The sequence below is a fragment of the Canis aureus genome, chromosome 10, assembly GCF_053574225.1.
Source record: "Canis aureus isolate CA01 chromosome 10, VMU_Caureus_v.1.0, whole genome shotgun sequence".
NCBI classification, from domain to species: Eukaryota; Metazoa; Chordata; class Mammalia; order Carnivora; family Canidae; genus Canis; species Canis aureus.
In genome coordinates this window covers 10,945,248-10,967,460 of record NC_135620.1, presented here as the reverse complement: position 1 = coordinate 10,967,460, position 22,213 = coordinate 10,945,248, and the positions used below count along the sequence as shown (strand labels likewise).

At 34.2% G+C, this 22,213-nt stretch overlaps 1 protein-coding gene across 2 annotated transcripts in view; it reads left to right on the top strand.

Annotated features, from left to right (window-relative positions):
* Window positions 1–5,353: 5,353 nt before the first annotated feature.
* LOC144321579 (tRNA-uridine aminocarboxypropyltransferase 2-like) overlaps window positions 5,354–22,213 on the top strand; it is a 28,742-nt gene continuing 11,882 nt past the window's right edge. For both annotated transcript variants that reach the window (XM_077910934.1, XM_077910933.1), the window contains exons 1-4: window positions 5,354–5,393; window positions 7,891–7,981; window positions 13,779–13,873; window positions 16,068–16,260. In XM_077910934.1, the coding sequence (XP_077767060.1) occupies window positions 5,377–5,393; window positions 7,891–7,981; window positions 13,779–13,873; window positions 16,068–16,260 (396 nt within the window). In that variant the 5' untranslated portion in view covers window positions 5,354–5,376. The remainder of the gene's footprint in view (window positions 5,394–7,890; window positions 7,982–13,778; window positions 13,874–16,067; window positions 16,261–22,213) is intronic.

The window sequence follows — 22,213 nt, the reverse complement described above, 5'->3', positions numbered from 1 at the left end:
CTCTGGGGGCACAGGTCTTTGAAAGTCTCATCAAAACATATTCTCTTTATGGAGTTATTTTTTCTCTTTTAACAGTGATTTTCTTTTCTTTCTAAGCCTATCCTTCCTTTACTCCTCGAAGAAGTTATAAAATAAGGTAGTGATAAAAGCAACCTTGGCAGGTATGAGAATATCATTGTTATTTATATTTGAAGTAGTCAGATATGGTAGATGTTAACTGTTTTTATTCCCTTTATGAAATGAAAATTTATTTAATGTATTTATTATACAAAAATTTAATTATAGTAAAAAGGAGATGTTTCTTCTCTCATTGGTTATATTGAATATAGTTTGAGAAATTTAAAAACTAGTTTATTTTATAGATTAACTTTCTCTAAAATGACAGTAGAGGGCACTGTGGTATTTGGTTTTTCAAAGCCTATCTTAAAATTAGAAAGTTGTTGGCATTTTTGTGTGTAATATAGTGTATCTATTCAACTAATCTGTTGAAAAGCTATGCAACTCTTTGTTCTTTGCTTTTTCTCTCCATTAGGACTAAAAAAAATTTTGTTGAGTACTGGGAAGTGTGACGTATACTCTTTTTCTGGGTTCTACATTTGCCTTTGTTTAGTGGATGAAAGAAATCCTTTAAAAATAGTCATTCTTGTAAATCTCTTCACTAATTTTTAAAGTTTGCCTATGTGAGATTTTCTTGATTAAAGTCAGTACGATGAGAAAAATAGCTTTCAGTGAACATGATATAAGAATTTAATTAAACTTTTGAAAGATGATTTTTTTAAGTCCTAGCATCTCTAACCGTATGTCAGATATAATTTTATTTGCCTCCAGCCTGTCAGAGATAGCGTGCCCAGAGTGACAGATTACCCGTGTATTACAGCATTCACTGAGGAAGCCAGTCAGTCTGAGTCTGACAGGAAGCCTACATATTTATTCCTACCTCCTTAACGAGAAAAGAAGAAAAAGATTATTCCATAAAATTTCCTCAGGGAAATTATTTGAAAATCCCATTTATATTTTAAGAATGTAATTAACCTTAATTGGGTTGTATAGATTTTAAAGAAGATAAATCTCAGTGATGGAAAACAGTATTTATAACACATTTGCAGTGCACTGTACATTTTTCTCTCTTCTCCATTTACAAAGCATTGCAAATCTAGAAGACAGAATGATCTCAACTCCTTCTTTGGTCATTCTGTTATAAATTAGCTGGAAACTACTAGTATTAATGATTATATTTTTATAACCTTTGTCTGCAGTTCAGGAGCTATTCCAGGATCTACTTGATGTGTTACCAGTTTTATGAAGGTGGACACTGAGAATCTGTGATGTGTTCAAGATCACATAGCAAGATAGTGAATGACTTTGTCAGTGATATACCTTAATAGTTATTCCCTAAACCTATACCCAATTGACCAGTTGATATTTCTTCAGATATTAATATTCTTCAGAGCTATATAAATTCTGGAAGTAGCTTGATTTTTATTTAATTAATTTATTTTTTAAGACTTAATTTTTAAAAGTAATCTCTCCCCCCCAACATGGAACTCGAATTCATAACCTGAGATCAAGAGTTGCATGGTCTACTGACTGAGTCAACCAGGCATCCTTTGATTGATTTTTTTTTTTTTAAGATTTTATTTGAGAGACAGAGCACAAGTGGTAGGGAGCAGCAGATTCCCCACCGAATAGGAAGTGCGATGCTGGGAATCGATCCCAGGACCCTGGGATCATGACCTGAGCTGAAGGCATTTAACCAACTGAGCCACCCATGCACCCCAGGCACCGCTTGATTTTTATTTCAAAATGAATGTTTACTATTATAAATAAATAATCAGTTTTGATGTGTAGTTGTTTGGTATTTATTTTCCTATCACCTGTAATAGTTCATAGGAAGCAAGGATCTTTAAAAAATTCCTTCTGGCACAGACAGAATAAATAAGTTCCATGAGGGCAGGAAATTTTGTCTGTTTTATTGTCCCAAGTGTCTAATGTCTGGCACACAAGTGTGCAGTAAATATTTGAAAAAAATTGGTTGAAGTTGGGACACCTGGGTGGCTCAGTGGTTGAGTGTCTGCCTTTGGCTCAGGGTGTGATCCTGGGGTCCTGGGTTCAAGTTCTGCATTGGGTTCCCCTCAGGGGGCCTGTTTCTCCCTCTGCCTATGTCTCTGTCTCTCTCTCTGTCTCTAATGAATGAATGAATGAATGAATGAATAAATAAACATAATCTTAAAAAATTTGTTGAAGTTATAAGTTATTTAATCCATTATCAATTTAAAATATTTAAACCTCCTAGAGTTAAGTTTGGATATAGCAAGACTTTTTTGTTCTTTGGAAAAGGTTTTATTTATTTATTCTTTAAAAAGATTTTATGTATTTATTTATGAAAGACAGAGAGAGAGCGAGGTAGAGACATAGGCAGAGGAAGAAGCAGGCTCCCTGTGGGGAGCCTGATGTGGGACTCCATCTGAGGACCCTGGGATCACAACCTGAGCCAAAGGCAGATGCTCAACCACTGAGCCACCCAGGTGCCCCTGGAAAAGGTTTTAGAATGAGGAGAGGGGCACCTAGGTGGTTCAGTCAGTTAAGCATCTGCCTTCAGCTCAGGTCATGATTCCATGGTCCTGGGATGGAGCCCCATGTTGGGCTCCTTGCTCACCAGGGAGTCTACTTCTCCCTGTCCCTCTGCCTCTGCCTCTACCCCTGCTTGTGCTCTCTCTCTCTCAAATAAATAAATAAAATCTTAAAAAAAAAAAAAAAACATAGAATGAGGAGAACAAGTACTCTGCTACTTATCCAGCAGTGGTAAGAGATGGTTTGACAGTTTGAACAGCTAGGCACCAGAGTAGCATATGCAGACCATTGTCAAAGAGGAAATTATGAGAAAAAGTGCTGTTAAAGTAGTAAATAAGCACAAATTTATATTGTAAAGTAACTTGCTAAACATAAAGTTGATCAGTTGGAATGCAAAGTGTTTTAAAGTACTATAGTTTTATTAGTTTGAGCTAATTGGAAGTAGAATTAGGTTAATAAAGGGAACATGCTTTAAAATAAATAGGTAATGATGTTTTATGAGCCTGTCAAAGTAGAAGCCAAAATAATTAGTTTTAGCTTAAATCATAGTTATGGTTTTTACTCATAAAATGCTGTGTTTTTTAAAAATAAATATTTCCTTCAGTAAATATTTTTGCCCCTTATGTATTGTTGTTTGGCCAGAATGATCACAAATTACAGCAAAGGGAGATCTGAGATTCTGAATTTCATTTATAATACAAACTAATTGCTCAAGTATTAGGGAAGAAATGAAGGGGAGATCAATATTTGGTATGTTAGACAATGAAGAGGTAGGATAAGAAATTGTGTAGGAGAAGAAAGGCATCCCAAGGTGGAGCAAGGGGAAGAGCAAAGCTATTCCTTCATGTATTGAACAGTATTTATTGATAGCACAGTATTTACTGTGCTAGGTGCTGGGGTGAAAAGTGAAAAGGCAAAGTCTTTGCCCTCCTGCAGCTTAACACTGTAGGGAAGGAAGCCCACCTTCAGAAAACATGATGCTAAGTAGTAACAAAATGCCTCTCTCTTACTAATTAGGTTAAACATTCTGTTTCCACTGCATTTTTACATTTTTTTTAAAACAACAGCTGTATTGAGATATGATTCACATACCATGGCATTCATTCTTTTAAGGTATACAACTCAGAGGTTTTTATTAATGTTAGCAGAGTTGTGCAAACATCACCACTATCACATGGTTTTAGCAGGATTTTCTTTGAAGACCTCTTTTCCAGATCTTTCTCTTGAGCTGCCTTCTTCTTTTGGTATCACATCCTGCTTGTTAGGCTCCACTAATTACTAGCTGATTGTCCTGTCATTTTCGTACAGTGCCTTCAGCTGTAAATTTCTCAGCCTGATCCCGTTACATTCAGGCAGGGATAGCTTTTGAGGCCCCCTCTTTGAGGTTTGCTCTGACTGCAGGTGTGCACTTCTTAGCTGTCTCTTCCCTAGGTTCTTGCTGGTTTATCATACAGCTTACTGGTCTTCATTAAGGGGAGTTATTATCTTTGAAAGCACATGGAAGCTTGAATTTGCTCACACTCTGTTTCAAATGAATTTCAGTTCCTTGGGGGAAGAGCTTTAGAGCCCTGTTTTCTTATAGTCTGCCTGTCTTGGGCAGACTGTCTTAGCCACTATTCTGGGCACAGGGTTGAGCAATAGCCTCGCTGCTTCTGGAATAGAACTTTTGTCCTGAGGGCAAACTAGGTTGGTTGAAGACGCTTGGGGCTCCAGCATTGCCAGCCTCCTGCACTATGGTGAAGCTTCTCTTCTATAGGTGGAGGCTGTATGGAGGAAGGCAGCCTCTGCTCTTGGCCACACTTACCAGGAATGTAACCTCTTCTCTTAGGGTTGGAGGGGATGAGAAATGGCCTACCTTTTTTGTGACATATGGGGTAATCCCCGATGAGGAGCTGAGAGGGAGCTCTGTTCTTGCGGCCACACCTACCTGGAGTGGAGTTTGTGAACTTGAGCTGGGGCAATGTCAGAAATTGGTTATGGTTCAGATGCCAGACTGTCCCAGTACCAAGTTTTAGTAGATTTTCTTGAATAATGTTTCTTCCTTTGGATGTGCTACTAGGACAGTCTCCAGAGACTTTCAATGATCATTTTTGTTGTTTTGTTTTAAACTTTTAATTTTCATTCTAGTTAGTTATCATACAGTATTATATTAGTTTTAGGTATATGATTTAGTGATTCCAGAATTCCATCCATCACCTGGTGCTCGTCATGCTCATCGTAAGTGTCCTCCTTAATCCCCATCACCTATTTCCCCCAGTTCCTTATCACCTCCTCTCTGGTATCCATCAGTTTGTCCTCTATAATTAAGTCTGTTTCTTGGTTTACCCACCCACCCTCTTATTTTCCCGCTTTGTTTTGTTTCTTAAATTCCACATAATAGTGAAATCATATGGTCATTTGTCTTTCTCTGACTTATTGTGATGCGCATTATATGCTCTCACTCCATCCATGTTGTTACAAATGGTGAGATTTCATTCTTTTTACTGCTGAATAATACTCCATTGTGTGTGTGTGTGTGTGTGTGTGTGTGTGTGTGTGTATATATATATATATATATATATATATATATATACCACCTCTTCTTTATCCATTCATCAATCCATCGACACTTGGGTTGCTCTCATAATTTGGCTATTGTAAATGATGCTGCTATAAACATAGGTGGTCCATGTATCCCTATGAGGTGAGTGTTTTTATCAGCTTTGCTTATTTCATTGGGCTTTGGGTCTGTGAAGCACTTTCCCTGTCATCATAGAAGTGGAACTTTACATACTACTTAATTCCAAATCTTCCTAAAATTCAAAGATGTGTTCCCAATCCAGGTAACTGAATTTTTGTTTTCTTTTATGTACAGAAGTTTTGGTCATATATGAAATCCAGAGCTACCAAAATCCAGAGCAGTTCCTTGCACTATCTCCAGTGTCATACTGAGGACTTTTATAACCACTATATGTGCGATGAACTAAAGATGTTATTTTCAGAGTTTATTTTACCTAGTGTTTTTTTGCCCACAGAAATCTGCAGTGTCTACCCAGCTTATTTACGTGACTGGATTTTGCAGTCTTTTGACTTCACTGATATGTGGATGTTTCCTTTATAGGATAGTTGACGTTTTTTCACTTTCTTTCATAGTTTGTCATATAACTTACAGACATCTAAGATGACATCTATTTTTTAATAAATATATATTTTTAAGTTTATTTAAGTAATCTCTACACCCAGCATGGGGCTCCAACTCATGACTCTGAGATCAAGAGCTGCATGCTCTACTGACTGAGTCAGCTAGGCACCCTGGTGATACTCATTTTAATTCTGAATTTTTAAATTGGCTCCATCTGTTATTAAATTATATTTTGTAAAAGAATTCTACTGACATCTGATTGTGCACTTCAGTCATATAGAATTTCATATAAAAATCAGAATCTTAAAATTTTAGAATTTGAATGTACTTTATCTTCTTCATCTTTATACCCAATGAGTAATCTTTTTTTTTTAACACTTTATTTTTTCATGAGAGACACAGAGAGTGGCAGAGGGGGGAGCAGGCTCCCCACAGGGAGCCTGATGTGGGACTCGATCCCAGGACCTTGGGATCAGGACCTAAGCCACAGGCAGACGCTTAACCACTGAGCCACCCAGGTGCCGTGTAATCTTTTTTTTCTAATTGCAGCCCTCTTTTATCACTTTACATAGTATAGTATGTCACTATACATAGTATAGTCTTTGTCACTATACATAGTTCCATCAACCACTCTCTTTTCCTCTCTATATTTACTTGTGTTTACTCTTCTTGTGACCACTGAAAGATATTCTTCATCCCTATTAATCTGCTCAGATTCCTGAGAGTTAATCCATGGTAGGGCAGAGTAATCATGGTGAATCATTTCAGACATCACTGGAAAGGGAGTATATTGGTTTTCCTTGGGTTAACCATCTATTCTAGGTTCAGTGATGGAGAGGGGAGATGGGATCATGTTGTACAATATATTTCTATTTCTAAGATATCACCTAGACAATTTCTTCAATAGGAGCATAGGTTTGACAGTTTCTTACAGAATGAGGTGGTAGATACAATTGAACCAATTTGCTCACATTCTATGGCTTATTAATGTAATCATTTCTTACCTCAAGCTATAACTCTACATAGGTTAAATTGAGGAAGGTGTTGATAGCAGTCAGTTTTGTAGTAGTAACAGTATGCTGTTGGGAATTCCCTTAAATATAACATTCATTTGTATACTGTTGTAATGTCATGTAACATCTGCCTGTGATAGTGATCTGTCATGAAAATTTACTCCCATGATATCTGGCTGCTTGATGAATTTCATACTATAAACACTCATATCAAATATGGGATTTAATGGTAGAAGATTCATGTGTATTTTTTTTAAGATTTTATTTATTTATTCATGACAGACACACACACACACACACAGAGAGAGAGAGAGGCAGAGATACAGGCAGAAGAAGCATGCTCCATGCTCCCTGCATGGACGTGGGACTTGATCCTGGATCTCCAGGATCAGGCCCTGGGCTGAAGGCGGCGCTAAACCACTGAGCCACCTAGGCTGCCCTCATGTGTATGGACACACAGAAACTGGTCATTGGTTGCTTCTAAGGCAGAGAATCCTCTGGTTTGGAGGACCGAGATGGACGTATGTACTTTATTCTATTTGAATTTTGTAATGAGTTGTATGTGTTACTGAAACAGTAGTAAAACACTAAGAAGTAAGTAAAATAAAAACAAAATAAACAATAACAAAAGAGAAAATAAATGAATTAGACATTCTGTGGATATAATTCTAGCTAAATATAATCTGGTGGCCTATTTCAGTTTCTTCTTACATTGATAAGCTCCTTGTGTTCACTGATGGCAGATTTGATTAGAACTCTTTTCTAGGTGGTAATCATATTCTTATATTTTATCATTATATTGTTCCTTCCAATATCAGATGATTAAGAAGAGTTGCCAGGTTTCTCTTTGACATAAGATCTATTCTTGATTTGTAATGCCAGTTAGAAGTGTAGCTTCACGAATAAAAAGACCATGGTGGTGGCTTATGAGTATTCTTCACTAGTGATAACTAAGATTTTTTGAGGTACTTTAATCTATATAGATGGTACAGAATTTAGCTGAATCTTTTTCCAAACTCTCATTTCTAAAGTCTAATTGATTAAATTCATTCTTGGTGTTTCATTTTAAAAGACTTTAGCAAATCTCTTTACATAAAGAAGAGGCATTATGTTCAAGTTTTAGGTTATTGTTATATCATTGTACTTTGAACATTTACAGGATTTCTTTTTCTTTCTGCCCTTTAGCCGGCCTCAGAAAGTATGTTTGTGTCCATTTCTACCATTGCATCCTCTGCACATCTCTACTCATTTGTACATAATTCAGCATCCGGCGGAGGTGAGTAAATTTTGTAAAATACATAACTTCAAATAGAATATCAGTATATAAGAGGAAACACCTTGATGAGCATATGCATACCTTCTAGCTCTTTAACATTTCTGAAAATAAATTGATGATAAATGCTTTGTCTTTGGGAAGAAATTTCTTTTATATGTTATAGTATAGTGTCTTAACGCTTTAGAGACAGATAAAAATTGTTATTTCATAAAACTGTAATTCATACAAACAATAATTGAATAGTGGAGAAATTTAGAATGCCAACAATTTTGTGTGAAGATGAGATTTTTGTGAGTGAAGAACTAAGAAAATCATTGCTTTTAAATTTTGATCATAGCTTATATTTCTTGATATTTCTTGTTAAAGTAGAAGTAACTGTCAATATTTTTAGCATTACAAAATGAATGTATAGTTTTATTTAAGTGAATAGAGCAAATATGTATAAATTATATATTTTGCTTATAAAGACTTTTAAATTAGTACTTTCCTGTATAGGTGAGAATTATGCATGTGCTGGTGTGTATGTGTGTTTGTAATTCGTAATTAACTGCAATAATGAAGGGAGGGAGGGAAAGATTTCATTGATAACCATAAATGATAGTCACTGTAAAACTAGTTGATGCATGATACGAAGTGGGTTTTGATTAACTGAAGTTAAAATTCTTTTAGCGTTTGGGAACTCAGGACATAATCTACTGAATCAGACTTCTGAAGAAGGAATAATTTTTCTTTTAAATTTCTGAAGAAATCTTTAACAAAGACTTAAAAGATATCAGTCTGTCTTTTCCCTTTCCAATAATGAAAACACTTATTTTTGTATTGTAAATTGTTAAATATTCCATTTGTTGGGTAGCCTTTTAATTTTTTAATTTTTAAGTTTTTTAGTGTTAACAACATGCTTTTGTTAGGATTTGAATAATTTGGTCACTAGCTTTTTTTTTTTTTTTTCTGCATTTAAATTTGCAACACTCTGCAGCTCAGATTTTTTAAAAATGATAGTTTACTGGCCATAACAGTTTTGGATAAAACTTGACTTTTGATGGTGAATGCTTTTTTCCTTTTGCAGTGTGTATAGTATGGTGTCTGTTCATTATCTCACTATTTTGTATATTTCATTATTTCCAGACATAATATTGCATTTAAAATGTAGGTGGTTTCATTGATTTATGGTAATTTTGTTTTCAAAGGCCTCTACATTGGTAAGAAGGAAGTAAAACTGTCACTATTTGAAATGACAGGGTACTACAGAAAACCCTAAAGACACCACCAAAAACTTTAAGAACTAATAATTGAATTCAGTAGAGTTGCATGATACAAAATTAATATACAGAAATCTGTTGTGTTTCATTCTAACAATGAAGTAGCCAAAAGATAAATAAAAAAAATCACAGTTATAGTTATGCCAAAAAGAATGAAATACTTAGCAACAAATTTAACAAAGGAGGTGATGGGGCGCCTGAGTGGCTCAGTCAATTAAGCATCTGCCTTTGGCTCTGGTTGTGATCTCAGGGTGCTGGGATTGAGCCCCGCATGGGACCCCTGCTCAGCAGGGAACCTGCCTCTTCCTCTCCTCTCTGCTCATGCTCTCTCTCACTACCTCTGTCGTGTGCTCTCTCCAATAAAATAAATAAATCTTTTAAAACAAAAACAAAACAAAAACAAAAACAAAAACAAAGGAAGTGGAAGACCTATAGTGTGAAAACTATAAGACATTGATGAAAGAAATTGAAGATGACATAAACAAGTGGGAAGATATACCATGCTCATGGATTGGAATAATTAATCTTATTATAATATTTATATTGCTCAAAGAATTCTACCAATTCAGTACAATACCTTTTAAAATATCATTATCATTTTTTCACAGGACCAGAGCAAATAATCCTAAACATTTGTATATCACCACAAAAATAGCTAAAACATTCTTGAGAAAGAAGAGAAAAACTGGAAGTATCACAATCCCACATTTCACAATATACTACAAAGCTGTAGTAATCAAAACAGTGTTATGGTACTGGCTCAGAAATAGACACATAGATCAATAGAACAGGATAGAGAGCCCAGAAGGAAACACGCTTTATGGTTAACTAATTTACAAACAAAGGAGGCAAGAATATACAATGGGGAAAAGATGGTCTTTTCTATAAATGGTATTGGGAAAACTGGACAGCTGCCTGAAAAACAGTGACCACTTTCTTATACACAGAAATAAACCCAAAATGGATTGAAGTCCTAAATGTGAGACCTTAAACCATGAAGCTTCTAAAAGAAACATAGGCAGTTAAGTCTTGGACATTGGCCTTAGCAAACATTTTTATAAATATGTCTCCTCAAGCAAGGGAAACAAAAGCAAAAAAATAGTGTAATAAATAGTGTTAGTGGGAAGCCTGGGTGGCTCAGTGGTTCAGTGTCTGCCTTCAGCCCAGGGCATGATCCCGGAGTCCTGGGATCGAGTCCCACGTCAGGCTCCCTGCATGGAGCCTGCTTCTCTCTCTGCCTGTGTCTCTGCCTCTCTCTCTTTCTCTCTCTCTGTGTCTCTCATGAATAAATAAATAAAATCTGTAAAAAAATAAATAAAAGTTTTAAAAAAATAAATAGTGTTAGTACTACACTAAAATTAAAGGTGTCTGTACAGTGAAGGAAACCATCAGCAAAAGGAAAATGCAATCTGCTGAATAGAAGAAGGTATTTGCAAATGATAAATCTGATAAGGGGTTAATATGCAAAGTATACAAAGAACTTATACATGTCAACATCAAAAAACAATAATCTAGTTGAGAATAATCATTGTACCTGAAAGAAGACATACAGATGGCCAACAGACACAAAAAGACATTCAACAACATTTATTAGTAAAATGCAAATCAAAGCCACAATGAGATATCACCTCACTCCTGTTAGAAAGACTAGTATCAAGAAGACAAGAAATAACAAGTATTGGCGAAGATGTGGAAAAAAAGAAACCATTGTGTACTTTTGGTGGTAATGTGAATTAGTATAACCACTATGAAAAATATGGAGGTTCCTCAAAAAATTAAAAATAGAAATACCATATGACCAATAATTCCATCAGTGGGTGTTTGCCAACAGAAAAATGAAAACACTAATTATGTATGTAGAAAAGCGCTTAAGGATAAAATAAAACTGTTATCTCAAAAGTAACAAAATTATCTATAAGGAAGAAATGTTTTGTGAAACTATGTTGCCTTTGCTTATGAACAATGTCTTTGTAGCCATAGTGATGTAAGTGCTGCTTATTGATTTAACTAAAAATATTAGAAGATGTGATGGTAAGGAGTAATAGAAGAAAGATGAATCCTCATTTATTATAAGAGGCTGTGGTTATACAGTAAGTACATTAGTTAAGAGTAAAGGCTCAGGAGCCAGATTGTTTGAATGTAAAGCCTTAATAGCTCTGTAAACTGTAACTCTGGGCAAGTTAATTAAACTCTTTGTGCTTTAGTTTCATCATTAGTAAAATGGACATGATAAAAGATACACTTCTTTACTGGTGTATTGTGGGTGGTAAATGAATCAGTTTATCTTTCTATCCATTTATCTATAATGCACTTAGAATTATGCACATTAGAGTCAACTGTGATGATGATAAATGGTAGTTTGTAAAGAATATTTAAAATTGATAAATCAAGAAATAGTAAGACACTCATATTTTATAGAAATATGGCGATAACTACTAGAAGAAATAGCCAAAAGAGTTGAAGTGATTGCCTCTGGGAAGTGGTGGTGGGAAGTGTATCTGGGAATATTATAAATCTTTTGGCACTGCACTATTTAATTTGACATACATACATATGTTGTTAGAAGTTTGGAGAGTAGGGCTCATGGGTGGTTCACTTGGTTAAGCATCTGCCTTCGGCTAAGGTCATGATCCCAGGGTCCTAGAATCAAGTCCCACAACTGCTTCTCCCTCTCCGTGCTGTGCTGTGTTCTCTCTCCTTTATCTGTCAAATAAATAAATAAAATCTTTAAAAAAAAGTTTGGAGAGTAGTTTAAATAGTATGTGTCATAGTCTTATAGAGAGAGTAAGGAGGAAAGAAAACAGTAGGACATACTAGAGAATGTCCTAAGCCTCTCTCCTCACCTCTCCTCATCCCATTTGTCATAGTTGCTGCCCTAAATTGGTTTCAGGCTCGTCACAGCTCCAGCTGCTACATGTTCTTTTTAGTTGTAAATCCCTGCAAATTCTGACCCTCCTGTTTTGTTATCCAACTTAAGGGTAGATGAATTTACTATCAGTATCTCTAGATTTACCCTTTTTTATTATTTTAATCAACATGTCAGAGACCTAGGACAAAAGTGGTTAGCACAAAGATGTTCCTGAAGGGTGAGTGTGTGTGTGTGTAGTGTGTGTGTGTGTGTGTGTGTTGAATACTGTTACTAACATACTTTTTGTTTCTGTTACAAAGATAAGTAATGTAATTATAAACTTATTTTTAGTTACTTTAGTAAATTCACATATAACATTACTCTTGTGCATTAATATGTTATACATATTAATGTGCTATAATAGTCAAATTGTTTACTGTGAGAATGTATGTAAAGCAGTGTTATATAAATTGATAAAGGTAATGGGTCTATCTGTAGGTGAACTGGCTAGAGAGGGGGTCTGTCACTTACTTGATCAGGCTTAACATACCCAATTGGGCCAGTGGAGAAGAGCCAGACAGTGACTGATCATTATAGACCAAAATAACCAAGAGGGAGGCTCAGGCAAAATAGCAAATCAGCTGGGTATACCAGGATAAAGGATACAATTCTTGTGACAAGAAAGGTGGTTTTCAGTGTTGTAAGCTAGGATGTTGGGAAAAAAAAACACTGATAGTTTAATGGAGTTTACAGGAATGGTTACTAGATTTCTCTGTTCTAAAGTTGTTATATTTTCCCCCTTTCCATACTCTTTATTGTTGGAAGTGGGCCATAAATCTAGCCAACATTCAGGTGAGTAGGAGAGATTAAGCTCCAACTTTTGGAGTAGGGAGTACTTATGTTTATTACTTGGAATTCTTCTATAAGGAAGATTTGTCTCTTCTCTCCTATTTATTTATTTTATATTTTTGGATCATGATCCATACACTTTGCTACTTCCTTTGTTACTCAAATTATTCCATTTTGGTCATTAGGAAGTTCTGTGTCACTTTGATATGTCCCATGATTTTGTTTTTTTCAGCACTTCTTTCTTTTCTGGACACAAAGATTTAGGCAGTTATCTTCAAGTTGACATAGTACAAAATGTAATTACTACTGAAATAAAATTTCCCAGAATGAATTATTCATTTTAGTTAAATAAAAATGTCATTTTTCATACTTTTAACAAAGATTTTAAGAGAGAGAATGAGAGAGAGAGAGAGAGAGAGAAAGCATGAGCAGAGGGAGGAGTAGAGGGAGAAGCAGAGGGAGGGGGGAGAAGAGAGGAGCCCCACTTGGGGCTTAATCCTGGGACTCCCGAGACTCCAGGATCAGGACCTGAGCCAAAGGAAGATGTTTAACCGACTGAGTCACCCAGATGCCCCTCATTTTTCATAATCTTAACCATTATTTAGGTTAATTTATCTTCTTATTCCATCAGTAAACCTCTAAACACAAGTAGAATAAAAATAAGCAGTAGTATTTAATACTGATGAATCAGAGAAACTATAGCTCTTATTATTAAACTGTGGTCTGTAATAAAAGTCATGTGAAAGTTTTATATCATGTAGTGTATCAGATATTCATCATGAATGTTTTAAAAGTGTGTTTGTCTAAGTGAAAATCTATGTTTTAATTATTTTTTTTAAAGGAAAGCAAAGTGTTGCGGACAGTTCCCCTATTAGCAGCATGCCTCCCCCAGGACAAGTGTAAAGTCAAGATTGGTCGTCGCTTCAGTGAAGAAAGGTAAATTATCTGGTAGGGCAATTCAGAATAAGTCTTACTTAAACAGATCTTTAAAAAATGGTTCCCTTCACCTTATCCATCAGACCAAGAGCATGGTACATTGGAGGAGGTGAAAAAAAAAGTGAAGTTTTGCTTTCTCCTTCAGAATAATACAAGACAAATCAAAATATGAACAAAAACACCCTCAGAAAACATAGACCAAAATGTAATAAACAGAGGGATTATCTGAATTCCATAATAATATCTGTTGAGCCTAAAGGGTGTATATTTACTGTTTATTTTTGTTAAAACTGTCTTTAAGATGGTAGAGTACTTAGATTTAGTTGTGTTTTTCTTTTTTTCTAGATTAACAATTATATGTGATACACATTTATATAAATGTACACATATTTATCCAATTCTAGCTCATTAAGGCTTTCCTGAGGCATAGTGACTAGGACTATATTGAGTATTCTTGTTATAGGCACACCACATTTTCTTTTAAATGATAGAATGCCTTCTCCTGTCATATTTAAAATATTCTTTTTAATGAGGCCAAGTATTTTTATAGGCAGCAGTCTATTAGTTGATAATTTCAGTGACAGTTCTATAATATTCTTGGATCTTATTTCATACTCTATTATGTAACCCAATATCATAAATATATACTGTGTGCATATTTGCATTTTTCTACAAGTCTTTTCTTATCTTTGAAGCATATTTTTTTTGCTTTCATGCCCATTCACAAAGCCTTCACTAATTATTTTGATCCTATCTGCAGTTAAGTATATTTTTATATGCAAAATTTAATTTCTTTTGAAAATATGGAGATTTCTTTTTCAGTCCAATTATGAACATGCTAAGTAAGGCTAGTACTAGCTCCAAGCCCAGGAATTGGCCAAAATTTTCTCTTCCTTTATTATTTTAGGTTCTTTTATTATTTAGTTTCAAATTATGAAAATAACATCATGTTAGAACTTTATAAAATCATTTTTTCCTTTCTCTGAAACTATTTTTTAGGGGCAATTTTCTCATATAAAATTTTCTTTTACTTTGGCCTCAGAGATGAGACTTGCTCTGAGGTTGGTGCTGCTATTGTGAATTTTCCTATTTTGTTGGGAATGCATATGAAATCCAGATCCCTTCACATGGGGAGCATTCACATCATTTACATTGTGACATTTCTTTCATATAGAGGCTCTTTATAATGAATGGTAGTCTCTTTATAATTCATAGGTGTATATAGATATATCTGAATTTGATCAGCTGCCAGCTTGGATCCAGGTTATTTTATTGCAAAAGTGGTGAGTATCTATACTGGTAGAAATAGAAACTATCTGGGTCATCCCTGACATTTGGTTATCTAACCCTTCCACAAATGTGTTTGTGGATGAGAAACTTGATGCTTTTTCAAATAGCTCATCCCATTTTGAATCTATTATATTAAGTAATTTGGTTTTTTTCCTCTGGAGCCTAATATAGTCCTTACTCAGTAAATTATTATTCACTGATGGATTTTTGAACTAAAGCCAATTAAGATTGTTATTTAGATGGTAATCTGGCAATCGAATGATATTAACTTAAGCTTTTGTTAGAGTACCTGTTGTAACCATGGAGGAATGGTTAAGAGATCTACTGCTTTTGGTGTCCTTTGTAAATGGAATTTAAAAATAATTACCTTCAATTTTTTGCCTCTAGTATATACAAAAATTTGGGTTTGGTGTATCAACTCTACATCCAGTGACTTTCTAAATTCATTTGGTACTTATTGAAATTGTTTTGTATGTTCTCTAGAACTTTCTGTGGGAGTATTATTTGCAAATAAGGTTATTTCTGATCTTTATGCCTTTTATTTCTTTTTCTTGCTTAATTGCAATAACTGGGAACTTTAGTACAATGTGTATTAGGAGTGGTGAAAGCCAACATTTTTACTTTGATCTCAATCTCAAGGGACACTGTAAAATATGATATTGACTGTACATTTTTGTAGATGTTATTTATCAGTTTGAAGAAGATGCCATTTATTGTCTTTAATTGACTCTTTAACTTTTCCCTTTAGGGTTATTTTATTGCTTGCAGACAGAGGCTGTCTCATTCATTATTATATCTCCAGTACCAAATACTTTGACATGTGTTTTTGAAAGAAGTACAATAAGAATAATTAAACTTTTTTTTCCCTCCCAAGCCATTAAAAATATTCTTTTTAAATTTTTAGAGATCCTGAACTTTCAAATGTTTGTCGGAAGTCTGATACATTAATATTATATCCAGGGGCTGAAGCTGCTAATTTGGAAGAATTTATATTAGATTCTCCTACTTATCCTTCCACAATCATCATCATTGATGGTACATGGAGCCAGGCTAAGGACATTTTCTATAAGAATTCTTTGTTCCGACTCCCCAAACAGGTAAGCTAGTATTTTAACATAGAATATATACAAATATGTAATTATGTACATTGTATATGTTTTCTGTGGGGGGATACACATTTCTATATATGAATTAGATGCTATTTATGTGTGTGAATGCTTGTACATAGATATGTATATGCTTGCTTGTGTGTTTGGTATGTAGATGTAGAAAATTTGAAACCTATTTACCTTTCTCAATTCCTACCACCAAACTTCACCGTAATTTGGGCATTTGCTATATTAAGAGTATCTCAAACATTTAATCAGTGAAATTTAAGGATTAATTATTTCTATGTGTATTAATGTTTTGTTAAGTGTTATGTTTAAATACTTTCATCTGGTAACTAAATTACCTTGTTCTTACTAGGAATGACTGAATTTTTATGAAATACTTTTTTGTCATTTGTTATTATAATTAGATTATCCCTCAATTTGTTGATGATGATACACTTCCTATAGTGAGCCATTCTTGTGTTCTTGGAGTGAATTCCACTTGATCATTTTACATTATCCTTTTGATATATTGCTGAAACTTTTATTTGATTCTGTTGAATTATAATTTATATGTTTTTTGTACTTTTATTATATTATCAGATTTGGGTACTAAGATAATCTTAAGTTCACCAAATCAGTGGAGAGATTTTAATATTTTTCTATGACCTGGAATAGTTCAAACAATATTGGAATTCCTTGCTTCTTAAAAATTAGAATGAACTCATTGGTGAAACCACCTGCTCCTGGTCTTTATAAAATGATAACTTTTAAACCCTTCTTTCAAACTCTTAAGTTTTCTCCTATTTGGTTCAGTTTTTTAATAACTTTTATCTGTTTTGGGTAATTATTCCTTTCACCTGAGTTAACAAATTGATTGCCATACACCTGAATATATATATATTCTTAAATACTTAATTTATTCTGAATTATGTCCTTTCTTCTTTCTAATCACTCACAGACACAGACACATGCACTTTTTTCTCTCTGAACATACTCAAAAGATGTTTCTCAATTTTAAATATGTTTTGAAAGTATTAGCCTTTAGATTGTTTTAATGGCTATTATACTTTATTCTTATTTCCTTAATCTGTTGTTTTATCTTGATCACTTGCTTTCACCTTTTTCAGTTAATTTTTCCTGTTTTTATAAGATTTTACTGTGTATTCCTTCCCTTTACTAAGAGTAGTGAGTTCCTTCTTTAATAATAGAGAGAGAAGGCTGTGATATTTCTTCTTAGTGTGACTTTTACTGTATCTTAAAGGGTTGGGTTGACATTTTTATATCTATAGCATTGGTATAATTGTAATTTGTTTTGATTTCTTACTAACCATGGATTATCAATGACTTCTTAATTCTTAGGTGTTATAACATTTTTGTCCCTGTTTTATTTTTATTTCTTATTTTGTTGAATTTTGATAAAAGAACATTGCCTGCAGAATTTTGAATTTGCTTATGATTTCTGTGTAATTACATGGCAAATTTTTGTATCTGTTCTGTGACTATAACAATTCACATTCTCAGATTTTTCTTTTTACTCTTATTTTTGTCATATATGAGGTGTTTGATACTGAAAAAGGTATTTGAAAAGCTTCTGTTTTTGTCTTTTAAATGAAGTTAGCTCTGCATTTCTAGTAGCTTTTGTGTTATATGTTTATCTGTTTTGTTGTGAACATAACAAGACTTGTACTTAGTGACAAATAACAGTGAACCTTTGGTTCTGAGATTCTCATCTCAAATTCTTTATAGTTCTCATTCCCTTTGATAATGCAGATACGGCTTTTAGATGAGACTCATATGTAAAAGAGATGTAAAAAACAGCCAACATGCTGAATGCTTTCAATGGGCCAGTCCCGATTCCAAGTGGTTTACTTGTATTAACTTGCTTACTTAAGTGTTCCCCAAAGTATCGTTACTGTTTTAGGTAACACAGGGAGGAACATAGACACAAGACATGTTCAATAGTTTGCTTTAGAGCACACAGCTATTTCAGAGCAGAGCTGCCACTTTAACCCACCTAGTTTAGAGCCAAAGCCAGAGTGACATACTGCTTCTGAAAGGGAAATGCCATTGAGGCTATTTACCTAGGATAGCTTCCACAAGAACCAACTCTGAAAAGGCAGGCAGACTGTTAGGTTGCCACACACTTTAGGCAAAATTTATGTTCACATTACAATTAGATATCACCCAACATACAAAGGAATTTTAATGGAAGTCTTATATCTGTAAAATGGTTTACTGCAGATATTTGAATTTTTTTTCTTTTTCTGCATGCTTGTGTTGTCTGCATCTTTCATTTTGTGGTAACTACACAAGTACCATAGAAATGAGTTACAAAGTCAGGTTAAAAAGATTAAAAGATATTTTAAAATATATAAGGGCAGCCCAGGTGGCTCAGCGGTTTAGCGCCGCCTTCAGCCCAGGGTGTGATCCTGGAGACCCGGGATCGAGTCCCACGTCGGGCTCCCTGCATGGAGCCTGCTTCTCCCTCTGCCTGTGTCTCTGCCTCCCTCTCTCTCTCTGTGTGTCTCTCATGAATAAATAAATAAAATCTTTAAAAAAAAATAAAATAAAATATATAATTTAGCAGATAAGGACATAGGTAAATTAAATAATTTTCCCAGTTCTACTGGGCCATATATTTTTATCACTTTTTCCTTTTCTTGTTTTTCCAAACCAGAAGCAAATATAGGTGGATATTTGTTTAACCTTGAAATGCATATATTACAACCATCAGATAAAATAAAGTGCTTAAAAGAAATATTAGATTTGACTACATGAGGGGAAATCTCACCATAAGCTAAAGTGAAAGGCAAATGGCTTTCTAGAAATCTGTGAATCAGATAAAGGCTTCATAAGCTTGGAATTCTTAGAAATCAGGTGAAGGTGAAAAAAACCTGAAAAAAAAAATGGGCCATACATGTGAAAATAAAGTCACAAAATAGAAAATAAATGTATTTATAAGTGTATTATAAAATATCCTATTATATAACAATATGATACTAAATTGTCAACCTTTATGTTGAAAGAGCATCAAATTTCCCGAAGTTTCAAGAATAACAAAGGTCCCTTAAATGCCCTAAAGTTTTGACATTACTCATTATCAGTCTATGTGTGTATTTTATGCTATTCTGAACTTTTTGAGAGTTAAGGAATAGGTATCGAAATTTACTTTTTGAAATTGAAATGTTGCCATCTCTAGCAAGAGCTCTAGCAAGAATGTCTTTTCCCAAATATTATTCCTAAATATTTTTTTTTGCCCTGAATAATACTTAGCCCAAATATATGAGTGTGGGTTGTTGGTTAGACAAAATGTTTCTAGAAGTTGTAAAAACCAATGAAATCTGTACATTTACTCTTTCTTAAAAAAATTTTTTATATACATATATATACACACACACATATATATAACATACATCTACACAGATAGGTAAGTTGAGGTGAAGAAGGGATTGATTTTTTAAAAAAATATTTTATTTATTTATGATAGACATAGGGAGAGAGAGAGAGGCAAAGACACAGGCAGAGGGAGAGACAGGCTCCATGCCGGGAGCCCGACGTGGGACTGGATCCTGGGGCCCCAGGATCGCGCTCTGGGCCAAAGACAGGTGCTAAACCGCTGAGCCACCCAGGGATCCCAAGGGATTGATTTTTAAATGTAACTACATGTATCTCTAGACATTCACAAAATAATATTGATAATTGTAGTGATTTTATAGTAAAATATAGAACTACATTCTCTAACACTAAAAAGATTTGCTTATTTTTAATATATTCTTCCATTCTTAAAAAATTTCCCATTCATATGTAATGATTTTTATTTAATCAGTAACTGTTCCCTGGCTTTCCCGGAAAGAATTTTGTTTTATTACATAATAAACTTTCCAAGGGGCCACACTTTAATAAGTGAATGCAATTAAGTTATAAGTAGCGTGCATTGCTTATGGATAATTAATGACAGAGCTCCAACTCTAACTCCAACAAAAAAGAAAGTACACCTGTCATGTCACTGGGAAACTGAGAACCAGTAGGAGTGGCTTCAGGCTTGCCTGGATCTGGTTCTCAAGCAGCTCTCTGGTTTTGAGGTTTGCTTCCCTATGTGTTGGGTTTAATTTTTTACTTCCTTCCTGCTACTGGAAGTAATCTGTAGGAAGCAGCTGATTAGTCTCTTCTTGGCTTCATTTGTCTTAACAGAAAGATGATTTCTCCTTCCCAAGGCAGATTCCTGGATGGTCCTATTTTTGGGATTGGGGTAGATGGTGGTATCACTATTGACAGCAAGACTGCGTGAATCTGGAAATTTCTCCAAGGACATGAGGTGTTGTTTTCAGGACTATTTAAAAGCAGGGATGGGCAGACCAAAAACCCATAGATAACCAGACACCACTGTACATCAGTTGTTTAATTATAAAAACATGTTTGTTCATTTCTTGATTCCTTCACAATCAGTGCTGGATAGCAATATTTTAATAATTCTCCCTTATGGTCTTGCTCACCAAGGGAAAAACAAAAATGGAAAACATAAAATGAAAATTCAGTTCTTCTCTAAGTTTCCCAAATCTATAAATAATGTATAAGTTAATTAACTTTTATTTTTAAATGTGATTTATCAGTTTTCTTTATCCCATCAATACACATATACTTATCCACCTGCTTTTTTGCATAAATTTGTCTTAGCTGTTACTCTTAGTTTAGCTGATCTATTCAGTTTTTGTAGTAGTATAAATATTTTGCTACAAATACAGAAGAAAAAATGGTAGAAAGAAAAAAATCAAAGGTATTGATTATTTTTATTGGTAAAATCCAAGGTATTGCTTCCTTTACAGAAAAAATACATAGCTTTTTTTCCCCCCAAATAAGAGAATAATCATATGTAAACTGTACTTAACCATGGAATGAAGGAATTGTAATACAAACCCATTAAGTTGGCCTCTTTTTAATCTAGATTTCTAATATATCCAGACCATTTGGCAGTGAATATCTTCCCACAGAGGAATTTTACACAGGACACTCTTGACATTGGCTAGGAATAAATCCAAGGTGAATATGGAAATGTTTGTGGAGGCTCCCACCTTTCTTCATAAACTTATTTTCAGTGAGTTAATTTGCATTTCCTTGCTTTACTGCCTATAAAACTTCCACTAAAGCTGAATTTCTTACTTGATAAACAGAGCACTGTTGGGAGCACTCACAGACTAAAATATCTTCATGAAAACTATTTCGTGTGTCTACATAGACCTGTTGCGGACCGGATTATGTTACATTTCTAATTGTGTAGTTCAAATTCATCATTATCCTCTTAATTTTTAAATTGAGATATAATTGATATATAACATTATATTAGTTTCAACTGTATATAACATAATGCTTTGATATTTGTATTTATTGTAAAATAATCTAAGTCCAATTAACATCTGTCAACATAGTTGTCTTTCTTGTAATGAGAACTTTTAAGATCTTTTCTCTTAGCAACTTTCAATGTACAGTGTGGTATTATTAGCCATATTTACCATGCTGTATATTATATCCCCATGACTGACTTACTAAAAGTTTGTATCTTGTTACCCACTTCACCTATTTTGCTTCCCTCCACCTCTGGCAACTACCAATCTTTTCTCTGTATCTAGGAGCTCATTTTTAAAATTATTATTATTATTTTAGATTCCACCTATAAGTGAGGTTATATGGTGTTTGTCTTTCTCTGCCTGACTTATTTCACTTTGCGTAATACTCTCAAGGTCCATCCATGTTGCAAATGATAAGATTTCCCTTTTTTAATGGTTGAATAATGTCTACTATGTGTGTGTCTGTATATGTACATATGTGTGTATACACATACGCACACACACATCACATTTCCTTTATGCATTCATCTGTCCATGGACATTTAGACTGTTTCCGTATCCTGGTTATTGTAAATAATGCTGTGGTGAACATGGGGGTGCAGATACCTTTTCAA